This window comes from Larus michahellis, chromosome 1, assembly GCF_964199755.1.
Source record: "Larus michahellis chromosome 1, bLarMic1.1, whole genome shotgun sequence".
Taxonomy (NCBI): Eukaryota; Metazoa; Chordata; class Aves; order Charadriiformes; family Laridae; genus Larus; species Larus michahellis.
Window position 1 is genome coordinate 103,113,567 of NC_133896.1, and position 18,002 is coordinate 103,131,568.

Genomic DNA, 18,002 nt, shown 5'->3' on the forward strand with positions numbered 1-18,002 from the left:
GAGCAACACTCAAAATAGACAAAGGAGATACAAATGCTTGCAAAGGAAAGCAGTTGGAGAGTTGATGGGTACCTTTTTAGGCTAAGATCCTATCTGCAAAGGGTCGCTCCCCACCCAACGCCCTCCCAACAGGCCTGACCAGGCAGAGGTACCTTCTGGCTGCCTTCCCAGATATATTTTTCTAATGGGGTGTGTGAGCTTTCACAGATCACCTCCTTCATAGAGCCCTTTGGGAAGATTTAATCCTTCTTCCTAACCTACTCATGGGGTGCTTTGCCTCACCTCCTGGGAGAAGAAAAAAAAAAATAAATAATTGGCACCTGTCTCACTCAGGTTTTAAATGCTGCTTGGATGGGACAGTGTCTCTGCTGTGCTTGGTTGGCTGTTAACGGTCCTTTAATTACAAGGAATAAGTCTCTTTCTTCTTCTTTGAGGACTCAGTAAGGGCTTTTCAGTGCAAAGTGTCCCTGAAATTTCCTGTCAGAGTTGCAGTCTCTGAAGTGCCTCATGGATGGAGCTATGCAGGTGCCACTGCCGGATCATACAGGTTATTTGAACATGCATGCTAATAAGATGCATCTGTTTGTGTGGAGTAAAACCATGTAATTCACTTCTGCGTTTTGGGTTGTGGTGCTCCGGGCTCCAAACCTGTTCCCTCAAAACCTGTTTCCTTAGGGATTTCACAGGAGAGTTACCTCAAGTGCTTCATGCTTCTCACTGGACCACTTGGATGAGTTGTGCATTGAAAGATCATTTGGAAATTAAGTGTGATGCACTCCCTCACTCTTAAACCTTTGAATCACCCACTTTTCTAAAGCAGAATAAACACCTTTCTCTTCCCTGAGTAAAAGTGTTCGCTTTGATTTGTTATAGATGTTGGAAATTCAGCACTTCCATCAGCTGTCATGACTACCTCAGGTAAGGGGAAAAAAAAGCGCCTCCTTTATTACTCAGTCAATGTAAGTAGGGTCTCTGCTTGACCATTGCTTAAATGTCACGTACACAGAGCCAGAGGTGTGCCAGGGAAAGGTCAGTGTGCTCTGGTACTGATGGTACCTGTGTGCCGCTGGACAGGAATTTGTGAGCTATGAAGTTACCCAAGAAGAGATCTGACACAAATCCTGCTAAAACTCTCATGTTACGACAGCATGTAAAATGGCATGCTGCATATCGCGTATTATTATTATTATGCCGGTTTATAAAGCGGAATAAAACCCCCTACACAACTATAAATAAATTTGTCCTATTATAACAGAGAGATACATGTGATGGAAAAATTAAAACCACCGCTTTTCCCTGACCCAATAGTAGCACATCATTCCAATTCGTTAATGATATAAGATAAATACCACTGCTTTACCAGAGCATGCATATGGATAACTATATAAAGCTATCTATCTTCAGCAATTGAGAGCAAAGCCCGCTAGAGTAGGCAATCTCCTGGGCTTATACGGCTGCTGCGCCTTGTCAGGACCATTTCTGGCAAGGCCCTGGCTGGGTGGGGGAGCACCACCATCAAGTGTAAAATCCACCCCACAGCATTTAAACTGCACCCTGTGTATAAAAACATACATAAATAATGCACACAGCTAGCCCGCATGAAAGGGTGAGCATTAATAATGTCAGCTGTCTCTGATTGTCCCTTGAATTTGTGGGTTGTGTTTTGAGCATTTAACCTTAACTCTGGCAGCGTGGCTCCTGCTGTAGAGTCTGCATTTACCCAACAGCTACTGCAAGATCTTTGACCAGGTTGTTTTATGATTTATTAATGTTATTATCAAAAGACCCTAGCGACTAAATATGATACCATGCAATCTGTCTGTCTTTAGAGCACCGGTCGACATCTTTGGCCTCTCTAGGTTTCTCCAGTCAAGCAAGCTTGGCTCCCACTTCCATGACACAAGGTAATCAATTCAGCCAAAATGTTTTCTCTATTGCTTCAAGAATGTAGGAGAAAGATACATAAATACAATAACTGTCTTGCATTTTTTGTAACAAACAATTTAATGTCCACCGAAGCCCTTTTCTTGGTGCATTATATACGAGGAAGTCCACAGTTCAAAAATAAATAGATGAGAAAATACTGTCTTGATTTCATCTTTTTTAATGCTCTGTTCAGGATATATGCATTAATTTCAGCAAGTGAATAGACATCGAGTATATGTTTTTTCCATACTTATTCCTTGTATCTCTTCAATTAAACATCATAAAAAACCAGAATGACATTAGAGCTAGAAAAAAGTGCAGCCCAAACATTGGAGCACAGGAGTACAAATACAAAGCACCGATAAACAAAATATTTACAGCAGATGATTCAACTCGGTGATTTCTCCTCCGGGCTGGTGACACCGAGGCCGATGGAGGGCAGGGTGACTCACTTGGAAGGGTTTAAGCTCGCTTCCCTGGGGAGAGGTATGTGCTCCAGCTGCTGGCACGCACCCGACAGCGCGGCAGCAGCCCGAATCGAGAGCAGGCGAAACTGTGAACCTCCTGCCTTCTGACCCCAAAATCAAGGGCTGATTCCCGCCAGTCCCAGCAGAGTGCATTTTCTCGCAGCACAGCCTGTCCGCAAACACTTTTCTCATTAAAGTCTCTTTCCATTTTGAGGCCCAGCTGTTGATCCCTGTAGGACTGGCTGGTTTGAAGCAGCAGACAGGAGGGTGCTGGGGCTGCCCTCGCCAGCAGCAAGGTGTGCACTCGCTGCCACGCAGGCTGAATAAACACAGACATGGCACACAGAGACACAAGAGCCCATGCGAAATGGCAGTGCAGGCAGCAGGGGGAAGAGGCACATCATTGTCAAACGCCATCATCCCCTCTACAGCAGCACCAAAGCTTCGGCTCGTGAAAGATCCACCACTGAGGCGGCAGCCGGCAAGAGTGGATTTGGCCCTTGGTATTTGCAGCAGCCTTGTTCTCCCAAAGAAAAAAAAAAAATCACTTGCAACAGACTAACTTTCAGGAGCCTGCAGGGCATTGAACATCCTCCTTAAACTGTGTAATTCAGTCTTCCAACCTTCTCTTAATGTAACTTATATTACAATGTAGCAGTATTTCCCCACTGATGCATGACTAATACCATGGGCGGTGTGTGGGGTAATACTGGAGGAAGATGCTGAATACAAGGCTTTGTCCTGCCCAGCAGAGCACTGTTTGGCAGCTGAATCGCTCAATGTAAAGCCCTGGGGCATGAAGAGGCTAGATCGAGATATGCCAGGGCAGGAACACAGACTGCAGCAGCACTGAAATTAAAGTTTGCTGCTCCTCCTGCTGCCTTCCCCATCCTCAACGTAGACACTTGCCCAGCCTGGCTGACAGCAGGCAGCAAAGCACTTGTTTATGTGGACCAAAAGCCCTTCTGTCTCAACAAAAAATTTCACAACAAAGGCTATAAGTATACAGTGTAAACTCTCCTCGCTGGGTTATATATCTTCACTGTTCGAAGAGGCACAAGGTCAAAGTCATACTGTAAGCCAGAGCTGAGCCATTTCTCTTCTGTAAGTAGCCCAGAAAACTTCTGCCTTTTAACCAATGCCCCTGATGTGTGGCAGTTGCGGTGTGCCAACCATGGGCTAGTGCTTCTCCTCTCCAGCTCACTGCTGTTTCCCACACCGGTGCCACCACCAGCTCCTTGAGCAGACCCTTCAGGCTGCAGCCGAGTCAGGACGCCAAGACCAAGTCTGCCATTGTACAAAGGGGTTTCGTTCAGTGCCTGTTATTTTGCAAGTTTTTAATGAAAATCCAAGAGACGGTGGAGAATTGATACGAGGGAAGATTGCACAGATACAGGCAGGAGAAGGAGGGTAGATGAAACCAAGACTGTTAAAACTGCAGCCTCATCTTTGCTTAGATTCCACGATAGCTCCATCTCTGAGCCCAGGCTCACGCTTTGAGTGCTGGGTTACAGCTGCAGTTCACCTTCTCAGGTTTGTTCAGACGGCTTAATGATACTTTTCTGACAATGAGACAGGTGTTGGGAAAGACGGGCTCTTTTTAGTAAACGTGAAATAGTCCTCTAGGGAAAACAGAGGTCTACTTGCTAGCCACCATCTGTCCGTGTTTGAATATCAGCTAGTTCAGCTCTAGAGTACCTAGCACTTCAAAAATAGATTAAAGGAAAATGTTAAATAAGTTGGTATTTGGCACCAGGCATCCCTGGTGTGACTCCTGTACACTAACTTCTTCAAAACTTCTCTTTGCTAGTTGGGAAAATAGTTTTGTCTCATTGGAGCTGGTGAAACCCTGTCCAAATTCTGATTTATGTACATTTTTTTCACAGCTCTCTATTGGTTTTGGGTCAAAACAAGCCAGAGAACTCAGAACTACTGAGTTGCAGATGAAACCCAAAAAACCATGCTTAAATGCCCCGTATGTTTTCTCAAAGTTTATTTATCCACCTCACCAAAAGTCTCTTGAGTTTCTAGCTCGTGACAAATTTTAAAACCAGACACAGAATTTTGTGGTGCTTGTCTGAGGGAAGCCAACATCTCAGGTAGTAGGTTACAAGTCTTTGACCTCTTCAGTCAGGAAACAGGGAAGAAAGAAGGGAAAATAAAGAACAAGTGATGGGGTCCTCTACAGCAATTTTTACAAGCTTGTGTGTTTTTCAACAGGAGCGCTGATTTCTACCACAGAGACAAAACGCCATGCCAGCACCACAGCATTCAATGAGAGCTTGACAACCGCACGTGAGTAGATGATGCATCTCCTTTGCTTCATAGGACTGTAGCAGGGGAGTTACGTAGCTAAATACAGATGTTGTCAAGTGCAAATGTGGCACCAACTCAGCGAGTGTTGGGTTGCAGACGTACAATAATCTGGAGTATCTTGCAAATAGTACAGCAGCAGGTACTTGGCTCTACACGGTCCTCAGTTTGTGATGCTTTTGCCAAGAGCATTGGCTCTGCAGTGCTTATTTTCAGCTACTAGTTGATAGTCATCGCATCGCCATGCAAAAGTTATTACTAAACATCAAAAATTTGTGTCCTAGGAGAGGCCAAAATTTGGGTGCTGTAATCTGTACCACCTTTCCAGCACTTCACAGCAGCAATACCCCTGCTGAGTTGCACTGAGCTAGCTGATAAAGAATTGAGTATTCCAAGCCATCAAGGATTTGCAGCAGCAAAAGAGGAGCGAAAAGCGTTTGAGTATCCCATTTTTATTAGACATATTTAATTTAATAATATTAAAATTGAGAGAGTTGCTAGGCAAATGTAGTGAGTACTGAGGGTAGTTTATAGATGAACTAAATTACTGGAGAAGCTAAATAAAATCACAGAATAGCAATGAAATCATGAGATAATGTGGGACAATAAAGGCTGGCTAATAGAACATCGAAAGACGGCCTCATTAAAGATCAATAAATCAATAAAAAAACCCTAGGGGTGGACATTTTTTCACAAATCTTTCCCTTTAGAAACTCTCTGCTCAGCAGCAGAAAGCCCAAAGTTACCGTCTTTTTTAACATCTTGGTTTGCCTTTGTGCTTGCAGAACAGGCAGGACCCGTCAATGCGCTTTCACATTTGTACGGCAGTTGTCTTTTGGCTGAAGCGCAAATGTAGCAGCCGCTTTCCATTTTCTGAACATATTTTTGGCAGCCCTCCGGTGCTTATTTACCTGCATATAACCCACAACCATGCATTTAGACCGAAACCTTGTGACAACGGCTAATGCTTCGCCATCCTGCTCTCGCACAGCTTGAGGGTTGCAATTTTTGCTAAAAGCCTGCTGAATGACACGGCCGTTTGCGGGAGGTGCCGTGCGTTGCACCACTCATCCGCTTCCCTACAGCCGTGCCCACCTGGCCACCAGCCGAGGCATGGCCTTCGAGGCTCCTCAGCCTGGCAGCTGTAGTTTGAGGGCAATTTAAAACCCCCCAGCTCGCTGAGATGTACTAATGTTTTTCCCTGTGCCCTCCCAGGGCCACCGGGCTCCTACAACAGGGATTACCATTATCAGCTCAGTCCTCTGGGGCTCTAACACAAGCCATTATGTAAATAATAATAAGTAGAGCTCGTCGGCATGCTGTATAGAGCACAGCGTTATGGGATCTCTAAGTGTACGTCCTTTTTTTTTTTCTAACATAACTTTTTAAAATGCCAGATCTACAATGCTTATCCCCATAAAATTAAACACTTAATAAACAAGGAGAAAAGAAGAAATGAATTGAATTAGTGACCAAAACTCTCAGTGAATTTTTAGAGTGCCCTAAAATTGGACTGATTTTGGTAGGGCTTTTTAATACGTACATATATATATATACACACAGACACACATGCTTGAGTGCTCAGTTTCAATCAGAACCAGCCTCTCATGAGAAAGAGACTTTCCTGACTCTGCCCGCTTACATTTTTACATCATTTAAACAATGGATTATTTTTTTTCTTGGGTTTATAAATCAGCAATTATACTAGAGACTTACAGGTGTCTCTGTTGTTTCATTTGTTGTTTGCATCCGAGAAAAGCTAAGGGTGTAAAATAACCACACTTAAGCCTAATGAAGCAGCCACGTACAGGCTAGTAAGACAATTGAAGGATATTATTTCTTTTTGTGTAGATTTGAACGATTCCACCACCGAATCCCCTCAAAGCCTCAGGAATGCCACGCGCTCCTCCGAGAATACAACCCTGGTGCATCGTAAGTGCCGTGGCAGCTCTGGGGACGCTGTGCCATTGTCTAGTCACATATTTTAGCTATTATTTCAGAAGATGCGAACACAGAGACGGCTAGAAATAACAGGAATGTATCCTTAGGCAGCAGTGATCTTAAACGTAGGTGGCTTAGCTGCATTAGGAAAGGCAAAATATCTGTCTACAAACAGATGAAAGACGATTTTGCGGTTCAGACACAATTCTTGACAGAGGAAACTGAGGTTTCACTCAGTCACGGCAGAGGCAGACTCTTTGTGTTGCTGCTAAGCCACTTAATATCTTTAGCTTTTTCATTACCATCAAAGAGGTAAAAAGCTTATCATTCTCCCAGACCACTGTGCAGCTCAATGCTGGCTTGCTGGAACTTTTTAATAGGTGTTTTCTAATACTTCCTTCCTCCCTTCCTTTTTTTCTTTTTTTCCTCTAATAGTCTTTAATTTGACAAAAGCACATTTTTCGTCTAACACGGGGTTGTAGGCCAAAAATGTAGCTGTCTTGCCAAGTGAATTTTGACACCTTGATTCTGGAATTTGATTTTCAGTGAATAACTGTGGCTTCAAAACACAACCTTCATTTAAAAAAAACACACAAATAAATTACTAAAAATGTTCTGTACCCGTATCTTTATAGGTAACCTGTCCTTCAGCATCACAGATCAGCCAATTTCAGTTACCAGAGGGAAAGATTTCTTTACTACCAGCAGTCTGCTCAATAGTACTGGTGAGACATTATCCTACAAATCCTCCTCTTTCAGCATGCCATTGCAGGAAGAAAGAAAAGCAGAGAAGCGTGAAACCTGGAGCATTGTCTACGTTTGACCAGGGGGGTTCAAAAAAGGGAAAAGAGATGAAAAGAGGAGTCACGGCTGCTGTGTCCCCACACCGCGGGTTGTTGCAGGCTTTTGGCATTCCTGCCTTCTCCTTGCATCCACAAGCAACACCCCAGTGTGTGTTTTCTTCCAGCAGCAAAATTTGGCCAGTCACACTCCTGTGCCCCAGGGGCCAGTCATGGCTCACAGAGCATGGTGGACTTAGTGCCCAGTCCACCACGTCCACGCAGTCCACCAGTGGCTGCGGCACTGGCTGACACTTTAGCTAAGACCCAGGCTGGGTGATGTACCGGTATAACCAACCTTGCAAAGGGTCATGACGCCAGCACAATGGGAGGTGACACTAGTTTCACCCAGTGACTCTTGTGCTCCAGCCCTCTCTGGCACTCAGCACATTGCTGCACCCTCCACAGTGGCTGTAAGAGGACCGTGCTCCTCCTCTCCTTCCTCCCCACAGCCGGGACCCCAGGGGCACCTCTTTCAGCCACCACTACCCCTGAGGGTGGCTGTGCAGGAGCGCGGCAGTGGGGGGATCCCAGCACCATGGTGGGGAGAGGCAGCTGGGGTGAGGCAGAGATGCTGTGCCACCAGCAAGAGGCCACGCCAAAAGGCAGCTGCACCCCTGGCCAGATGTTTCATCAGGGTTTGGTGCCAGCAGCGTGAAAAATAAGCCAGTGAGAAGGAGGGCTGGGGTAGGCAGCGGTGTCTGGCTGCACCGTGACATGGTTCCTCTTCTCAGAGAAGCTCATGGGGGAACAGAGAAAATCAATGGGTTTTGGATGAAACAGTTGCCAGGCTGTGCCTGAATAATCTCATCCTGTGAACTGATGGGTGGCTGACATCAGCCTGCAAACCCAGTCAGAACAAAAGCAGGCTAAGTTCACAAATTAGAGCTGCAGCGCTCAGAGTTTGAGATCCTCAGCCAAGAAACCTGGCAGTCAGGTGTTGATTTGGGGCTGCATTGTCACCCGTACTGTGCCCGGGGGAAGAAGTGACCCACAGGCAGCAAGCACGGATTTCCCTCCTCCGCCGGAGGACATTCGGCTGAGCTCTGTCTCATGTGTCCCTTCCAGGTGGCATGAAGAACGCGAAAGCCAGTCGCTTCCCCTGGCCAACAATGGTAGCCGTCCTGCTCCTCGTCTGCAGTTTTCTAATAGCTTTAGGCATCAGGAAATGGTGTCAGTACCAGAAAGAGATGTAAGTACTAAGGAGGGGAACCGCAGGGGTGGGAGGGGTGGCACAGGGGACAGCACAAACTCTGACCCAGCTGTTTGGATTTACACATTTTCATTTGAGACCACCCATAGCACACAAGACCTTTAAGTACATGGATTGTTAATGCTGGTTTTTTCATACAGAGGCATGAAATGTGGAGCGTTCTCAGTCCTTTCATCTGTTCTGTGGATTATCTATAAAATAAACTTGTAAAAAAAAGAGCTGTGGTGCAACTTCAGGGTGTGAGGGAAGAATACAAGTCAATTTTTTTCCTCAGAGACCCCTACTTCTATTAGCCTCCCTGCTAGCTGTTTTTACTCTCTCATTTTGCATGGTTACTTGAGGACAAGTTTTAATGAAATTGTACTTCTAGGGCAGCTTTATTTGGGTTGTGAATAATATATGTGAAAGTAGGCTACCTGAAACTTAATCCCAGTCAAAGAAGCATTGAGTTTGTAATTAGCACCAAAGTTTAATTCCCTACTAAAGCACTCGGAGATCTACTGATCAAGTATCTAAGTATCTAAGAGCCAATTATTTTTAAACTTAGTAATGTGACTAAAATGTTTGAAAAATCATGGTGATAATGAATCATTTGTGGTTCTAGAAAACCTTTTTAAAACGTGACTGCAAATCCTGCATTATCGAAGGTAAAAATGGGATTGATTTTTTTCACTGATTTGGGATGGGACCTTTCTTTATCTTGGCCTATAAATTGCCAAAAACCCCATTATGAGTCTTTAAATATAACTTCAGGGAGCAGTGTGAGCAAAAGATCTCTGCAAGGGTTTTGAATGGTTCACCAGGACCATGATCTGTTCTTTTAAAGCAAGAATAAAGTAAAATCATGAGGTGGGAGCTGAGAAAGCCGAGTAAGTACCAGGAGGTGTGCTGGAGCTATAGAACAGAAACAGGGAAGTCGCAGCATGTAAGAGAAAATGGCAGGTGCTCTTCTAATGATTTACTGTCCATCTACCTCCTCCTGTGAACACTTTACAACAGTCTTTTATACGGCTTTTGTGTGATAGCGTGGTTTTCTCTCTTCTATTTCAGTATGAACAGACCTCCATCTTTCAAGCCACCGCCACCTCCGATAAAGTACACCTCCATGGTGGAGTCTGATGGGACCCCCCCATCCTGCCACGAACTGGAAAACCTGTAACGTCGCCTACACCCCTTGTGTAGTGCGCAGAAGACTGACACAGTTAAAAGGCTCTGTCTTTAAAACAGTGATTACAGAAGTTTGCTGTTAATGACCCATATTAAAATTCAGAGCGCCTAAATGACATTAATGTTGGAAGCTGAGCACTCCTGAGGACACTTACTTCATCCCGCCTATCTCTATGTATGCATTACGTTAACACCGTTGTGAGTGTCACCCTGAGATTACATGTGCTTCATTTGAATGGGGTGATCAACTGGGAATTTGCTGTCTCGTTAATGGGAGCAGATTAACACATCACTCCACCAGCCTGACTGAAGCTTTTTGTTTTACTAAGTGTATAAAGACGACAGCTGTGCCGTGTGGACGCCGCGATTATACTGGAACCATTGGCTTAACACAAGCTTTTTGATATCTACATGAGCCCTTCTTACAATGATTATTTTTTACCATGCAAATGTTGAGTAATCTGACCTGATATATAATTTCCTATCACTGTGATACCAAACAAAAAATAATCAGCACCTTACACGGAAAGAAAATAGCCTGCATCTGTTGTCACCGGGGTTGCAGCGCAGGATCACGGGGAGGGGTTGGTGAGACGAAAGAGCACAGCACAGGCCTGGTGGATGTGTCCATGAAGAAAACTCAATTGCTGTTGGAGAAGTCATGAGAACAAGCCAACTTTGGGCTCATGTACAAGCCACCTGCGGACCAGAGACTTAAGGACTAAAGTGAATAAGGACCCTAAAGTTAATGGAAATGCCCATTCTTTTGGAAGTGCCGTGCCTTTGAAACAGTAATTACACCTGGGTCTGCTTTTCGGAAATCATATTTATGGTACACATGAAGAAAAAAAAAGAAATACAATCATTTTATTCTCCCTTGGTCTTAAAGAGCTTCTGTCATTTGCTATCTTTGCATTTTTCAAGATCTCAGGGGTAGTTTCCCAGGTTGCTTCCCTGTGGAAGGGATGATCCAGTGTTACACTTACCCTGCCCGAGCTGCATATTTCCTAGCACTGACACTAATGACTAAATGACCGTGACGAGGGTGGAATCAGCTTAGCCCACTGCACAGCTCTCAGCCAGGCCAGCAGCAGCGTGGTCACTAATGCAAGGCACAAGAGCTGCAGCAGGAGCACAGCTTTTGGCAGCAGCGTGGTCTTACGTTACTTTCAGCCAGCCAAGAAACTGTCCCACCAAGCTTGCTTTGAAAATGTATTGTTACCACAATGGCATTTCTGTAATTAGTGCGAATCAACTAAAATTCAATCATGTCAAGCTTAAAATTGGTATTCTGATTTAGGAATGGGATTTGCTTTATTTACTGCTAAACACTGGTCGATGAGTATCAGAGTTCAGAGCACCGTATTTCCCGGGACTTTAGATGAATGAATGACTTACTGGAAAGAATGATCTGACAGACCTTTTTGAAGTATGTGTTGTATTATTTACCTTATAGCACAAGCAGTTCTAAATCCATCACTAAGGGATTATCTGTGCTGAACAGAAAACACTTTCCTTCCTACAAAACTATACGGCTTTACATGTCTGGAAGAGCCAATATCAATTTAAGCGATTTTTGTCTGTATGGGTGTAGAAGCAAAGTAGTTTAACTTTTGTCACACTATCAGTCACTGCAAAAGAAGGCAGCTGTTTGTTCTTAAAAAAAAAAAGAAATCAGAAAAAAAAATTGTTAGATAGCCATATTCCAAGGGAGAGCTGGGACTTTCTTCCTCATCATTAGATAAGGATGACTGGCTGTAGCATACCTGTCGAAGAGGGTTTATTTTGTCATCTCGGATATTTTAAATCCCTTCGGTTGCTTTGGGTCAGAGATGCTCCCTCCGACACTGATGTTTTGCCGGGTGCCTTGGGAAGCGCTGAGGCTTGCCGTGATTTCCGCCGCTGCCTGCTAATGCAGCCGGGCCGCAAGGAGTGCTACCGGGAGCTTTGTCCCGATCCCTGATCCATCCATCCATCCATCCCTCCCCCACGGATGACGCCGCTTCCATAAACCTGGATCACCAACATAAAGATCTCCGGCCCCTCCGGCGGGGTCGGTTCTTCCTCAGACACCTCCCAAGTTCTGCCGCCATCGACCAGCAGGTGGCGCTGCCGCACCGCAGCCGGCGGCCAGCGGGGACCGATCGCGGCCCGCCCGTCCCTGTCCCTGCCCTTGTCCCCGTCCCTTCCCCTGTCCCCGTCCCCGTCCCCCCAGCTCTGTCCCGCCGGGGTCGGGGAAGCGCGGGGGTGTAGCGGCTTCTCCTGCCAGCCCCCGTCTTTCCAAAACCTTCTCAAGCCATTATTTATTTTTTTTTGGCACCAACCGCCCCAGTAATGTGGGTTTAAATCGTTCAGCTCGGATTTGGGTTCGAGAAGAATTTGGCCCTGATTAAATCTGAAATTATCAGGTGCTAGAAGATTGCCATGGGAGTGTCAGCTGAAAGCTTTTCTGTGAGACTAAGGTGTTGAAAGATACCCAAAACTCTGTATCTTTTGGGTACAGAAAAGATTTTTGAAAAGAGCCTTGAGCACAACGTTGCTGAAGGCATGACACAATGAAACCGGCGAAGCAGACCCGAGTCAGAGGCTGAGGTCACCTAAAACACAAATGTCATTCTGTGAAATTAGCTGGCTCTGCTGCATGTGGTCTTTAATACGTGCATTACGCAGCTGTAAAAGCAACACACTGGGAAGCTAAGCAGCAAGGTGGTTTTGTGTGTGAGTGGTTTCACCTGCTTCGGAGGAGACAGCAAATGTTGCAGGGCGGGGAAGGATAAAAAGCAAGAAATTTGTTTTCAGTTACTAATGTGCCTTGTGAAGCCAGTGGCAGGGCCCAGGGACTTCAGTGGAGCGAGTGACTTTTCACAGCGCTCCCAAGTCCGTATTCCTGCTGCTCGTGTCTCTGCGATGCTGGGCCCCCTAACCAGGGCAAGGGAACAGCTGCCAGCCCTAAGCCCATGGGATGTGTGGGGCAGGTGGGTGTCCTCAGCCTCTGACAGGAGAGGGGACAGCGCGAGCTTAGAGGATGCCCTGGTCCTGGCATGCCTGACAGCCGTCCCACCAAGCCTTAATCCTTTTGCCTCACTCTGAATCACCCCTCCTTTTTTAAACAGCATTGTGGTGGCTTCTCTTACAAGGCACTTTTTGGTCCTGTAAATTAATTAAGCTTGGCTTGTTTGTTTAAGGAGCACCCCTATAGTTTGCACGGTGTGCTCGAGCCATTGCGATGCAGGCGGTAGCGTTGGCGGTGCCTGGGAGCAGGCTGTGGGAGAGCACAGGCTGCCCGGCCATCCTAGAGCCGGACCCACTAGTTAAGAGTGGCTGATAATAGGCTTTGCTGCCTGGGATTTCCTGGGGAAACCGCCCATCTTAATATGGACCCACAGAGTTTTCTCTTTCAGGGAGATGTTTTCTTCATTGCAGCTGTGCTGAAAGCTTCATGAAGTGCTCCAGCTTCATTTTCATGTACGTGTTTGTTTTAAAAAGCTGTGTACAGAAATTATACCTGCTAACCAGAGCAGGGCATTAGTTACCTTACGTAGTCTGTGCTAGATTTATCAGGGCAGGCAAGCATTAGAAAGATCTGTGTAGACTAAAACTCCAGAAGAAGCAGTATATGAAGGAGAAATTTTGTTTTATTTATTGTTCATGTTAGTAGGTAATTCTTCCTGACTCTGCAATTAACTTTGAGCAATAAGCCATTGGAAAGCTTCTAAAAAGCTCTGCAGGGGGATAATGATTACTTAATCCTGTCTAAGGAGATTTTAATGGAAATAATATGAAATGATATTATATTTAAAATGATTCCTTAAGGACAAGACAAAGCCCAGGGAAGTCCTCAGCAAAGATTATTTGATTTCAGGGAACATCGGATTATGTCTTTAAAACTCCTCTTCCATCTCGTTTCTAGCGTATGATGTTTTATTTCTGTCCTTTCAAAGTCTCCTCTACCAGGTTGCCCGGGTAAGATTTTTAACCAGTGGGAAAAAAATGTGTCTGTTTGCCCCTTGGTTCCTTTCCAAACAGGAGGACTTTCAAATTAACTCTGGCATCCTACACAGCTTGAAACACCCTCATGTGGTGTAAATGAAGCATTGAATAGCTGGCTGTTGTCAAACAGGCGACTCACAGATGCCAGGGCTTGGCTTAAAGAAACAAGCAAACAAAGGCGAGAAACAGGTAATATATTATATGAGCCGACACCGAGACTATGAGCGGTGGACAGAAAAAGGGGGGGAAGTCAGTATCACAAACAGTGTATTATACGATAGGCATCAAATATTTGCAATAGACTTAGAAAATGCAAAAAGTGCTGTGATAGTCACGGTGTTTTTCTGACTTGATGTAAAATGGGAAATGAACACCGCGATCTGGTCTACTGCGCTTGAAGTAGCGGCGTTTTAAATGCAGTGATGTCTGCAGAGCTTTGTGATTGAGTGTGTCTGATGGTTTTAAATGTTAAATAATTCCATTACAGTCAGGGTGAAAATGGTAATGAACAGCTTGGAAGAGTCTGAGTATACTTACATGAAATGTTGAGCAATTAGCTTCTCTCTGTGAGAGTGAATCCTGCAGTTCTCTTCTCATCAGTAGCAAAGTGACCTTTAAAACACGCTGATGACACAGAAGCTGTTTCAATAACTTATTTGATCTATTGTCTGCGGATAAATTGCGTGTAAGGATTTGGAATTTACATGGCACAGTAGATTTTGGACTGAAATGGAAGATTTTGAAAACATTAACTGAAAGCTTTTTAACAGTAGCAATGCCTCCTGTTGCATAATGGGACGCGTGTTATCAGGGTGTTCAACCTGGTCAAGAGAAGGAGGCTGAGCTCCCCGTAGCTAGCACTTGATATTATCAATTTGTTTTCAGTTGCTTTAAAGCACTTAGAAAAGTTCATTATTCTGGCTTTATATTCTGTATGTGGCAACCTAACCACATGTTAAAATTGAAATAAAGCACATTTGTTTGTTTGGAATTGGCTAACAGCAAAACCCATATGCCTCTTAGTGCTTAAATAGCATCAGCCTGATCCTCACAGCTAATCTTTTTATTATATGTTTGAAAATAGGAGGGTTAAGGGTATGGGAACGGGATTTGAGCTGCTAGATCGTCTGGGCTGCCCATGACATTGGCTTGTATTCTGCACCGAGGCACAAGGGAATAGCTGAGCTCTTTCAGTAAATCCACATAAGGCATAAATATGGCTATATAATCCATGGGGAAAAATGGATAGTAGTGGAAAAATGGAAAGTTTTAGTCGGCCATCCTCACTCCTGAATGTGATTCATACGTGAATACTCCAGAAACGTGGAAAAACACAACAACCTACTGACCTTGATATAGAATTTTTTAAAAAATAGGTTAGTAGTATGATGTTTTTCCTGCCTGCTTAGGCATTCGTTTTTGCAGCCACCTAAACACATGCTTGAAGTGGAGCATTTGAACAGTCTCAAGTGACAAGACCCCATATAATCTGTGGGTTTAGTCTGCGGAAAATAAAATTGTATTATTAATGTACATTTGTTCCCTCTGGCCATTGCAATTAATGTTCATCATTGCAGGGTTTGATACTGATTACATAACAAAATTACAGAGTTTTGTGGAGACGGAAAGAGGTTGAGGTTTTGGGGAAGGGAACAGGCAGATTAATGCTCCTCTTTTCTAGAAAAGCACGTGGAGGATTTTTGGACCCTAAGAAAGTTCTGCTGGCCACTACTGCTGGCAAGTATCTGTGCATCGCATCTGACGCTCACAGCTGAAGTCTCCCCCTGCAGTGCTGAACGGATGCACCTCCTCCTCCTCCTTTCAACGTTCTGGTTCTGAGCTGTCAGCATCCCACACAGCCTAAATGTCCTTTGCAGCTTTGAGATCTAGAAACCATCTTAACCGCAGGAGCCAGGGTGTACTCATGCTGCACATCACAGTGTGGGGATACCGAAACTAGCTGTGAGCCGCTGAGACAGTCGCTGTACTGCAGGAGCACTGGGGTACCCTGGTGCTGCCACATGCTCCAATACTATTAAAAAGTGATGGCAAAGGGTCAGAGACTTTTGGAAGGCTGTGAAGGGAGCAGGTTTGAGACTCTCCCCACTCCAGCTTTTAGGGGGGCTAGCTGATCAGATGGCAGAGGACTGCTAAGACCTGCTCTCCTGGTAAAGGCTACTGCCCTAGGCAGTGGCAATTAAACACCTTTTCCCACACCAGAGCACACCCTACCCGCTCCCCTTCAGACTCTGCTGTCTGCCACACACATTCCATCTTCTTTATGTCATCTGAAAGATGGGAAATGCAGGACGGGGCCTGCCAAGGACACCAAGAGTACCATGTAAGTGCTCAACCCTACTAGTTTTGGCTCTAGACTACAGCTTTGGTGTTTACAGTTTCATTGGTCACAGTGCAATACTGCCCCGAAGACACAAAGATGTCCTCAAGAACATACCAGCCTTGGTGAAATGGCTACCCCTATGTTACACTAAAACATCCGTGGCTGCCAACTGTGTCTAAGGTGTTCACACGCATGGGTTTGCTGGGCAGCCACAGGCTGTGATGGTGGGAAACATGAGAAAGAGAGTAGTGATTTAAAGAAGATAAACTTGCAGGAAATACAGACCAGTAGTGTGACTAGCGGAAAATGCTGTAGCTCACACATAATAATCCTTCTTTTGGTTCAAGATACGAATTTAATCACAAGAGAATATGTTTATGGTCCCATGCCTGTCACTTTGCATAGCGTGGCCTGCTCTCTCCTACATCAGAGGCAAGTGTACCAGATGGTCTTAACGGGAAAGGGGAGCAGGGCCGCAGGACAGTTGAATGCCTATCAAACCTATATTCATCCTTGAGAATGAGGAGTCCTAGGTCAGGAATGCTTTGCAAAAAGCTAGTATTGAAACTGCACTGTTTTTAAGATTGTTCGATATCGAAGCTCTAAAAGCAAAAAGTCCTTGTTCCCTTTCTTGAAAAGGAAAATGCAAATTTATGGAAGGATATAGATTCTGGTTGTATTAGGTGAAAATACATACTTAACATAGATGTATTTCCAGATACATTAAGTTTATACTTACTTTAATTATATACTTCAATTAGCAGTTTTACTGTGTATTAATTAAAGCATTCTATGAATAACATGCAAACTTTAATAGGTCAAATGAATCTCATGGTTTGGGCTGGACTGGCCACCGAAACGAACAACACATGCTCTCTGACCTCTCCCCCTTCAGAGAAGGGAGAGCATCTCCCTTCAGGGAGAGTATGAAGAGAGAGAGACTTGTGAGTTTAAAAGAAACTAAACTACTTTAATGAAATATTAATAATATAATAAAAAGAAAATAATGAAATATATACAATATATGCAAAACTGTATCAAGCTCACAGGATGATGATCATGTCACCAGCGGGCACTGGGAAAGTCACGACTGGACTCAGTGATGAATAGGAACTGGATTCCGGGTCTGGAGTCAAGAACTCACAGATCGGGATCAAAGGCAGACAAACAGACGGAGTCCTCCTCAGACGTCGGCCACTGAAGAAAGAGAGCTGACCCTTTGTTCCCTCAGCTTTTATGCTGAGTATGAGGCAGATGGGATGGAATACCCTGTTGGTCAGTTTTGGGTCACCTGTCCTCTCCCCTCCTCCCCACAGGTGTGACCCCTCTATGCTTTTCCATTTCCGACCCTCCAACAGGGCAAATAATGAAGTTAGCTGACTTTGGTTGTTATAGCAGTAAGTACAAGCAAGAGCCTCTGTGCGTACCATTCCTTGGCATAAATTAGAAACAATCAGGTCTTATCACTCTGGGAGAGAACAGTGTCTGCACAATACACTGTTAATTTCAGAGAGTTCAGTTAGAAGAGGCTTAGCTGCAAGGCAAAATTACTGAAGAGAAAATTGGTTCTGTTTTACCTCAAACGAGGACAATGAAAAATTAATATTTAAATAGTATTTATTTTAAAACACTATTTATTTTCAAATGTTTCCATACAGACAAAACAGGGGCCTCATGAAATATATACCCTTACTATTTAATATTGAGCCTTTAGTCATTTGACAGTGGAAAACTATCTTTCAGAGCAGAATTTTTTTTCCACTATCATACGATGAGTAGGCTTCAGTGTTGTATAACTAGTCGTC

General features: G+C 44.5%; 1 protein-coding gene across 3 annotated transcripts in view; it reads left to right on the forward strand.

Annotated features, from left to right (window-relative positions):
* CD96 (CD96 molecule) overlaps window positions 1–11,145 on the forward strand; it is a 30,103-nt gene extending 18,958 nt beyond the window's left edge. Inside the window, exons 9-15 of one of the 3 annotated variants that reach the window (XM_074597420.1) lie at window positions 874–918; window positions 1,830–1,904; window positions 4,614–4,688; window positions 6,558–6,638; window positions 7,283–7,372; window positions 8,555–8,678; window positions 9,750–10,751. In XM_074597420.1, the coding sequence (XP_074453521.1) occupies window positions 874–918; window positions 1,830–1,904; window positions 4,614–4,688; window positions 6,558–6,638; window positions 7,283–7,372; window positions 8,555–8,678; window positions 9,750–9,858 (599 nt within the window). In that variant the 3' untranslated portion in view covers window positions 9,859–10,751. Of the gene's footprint in view, window positions 1–873; window positions 919–1,829; window positions 1,905–4,613; window positions 4,689–6,557; window positions 6,639–7,282; window positions 7,373–8,554; window positions 8,679–9,749 lie in introns of all 3 variants that reach the window. The other 2 variants (XM_074597436.1, XM_074597426.1) reach the window with 2 other exon arrangements.
* Window positions 11,146–18,002: the final 6,857 nt, after the last annotated feature.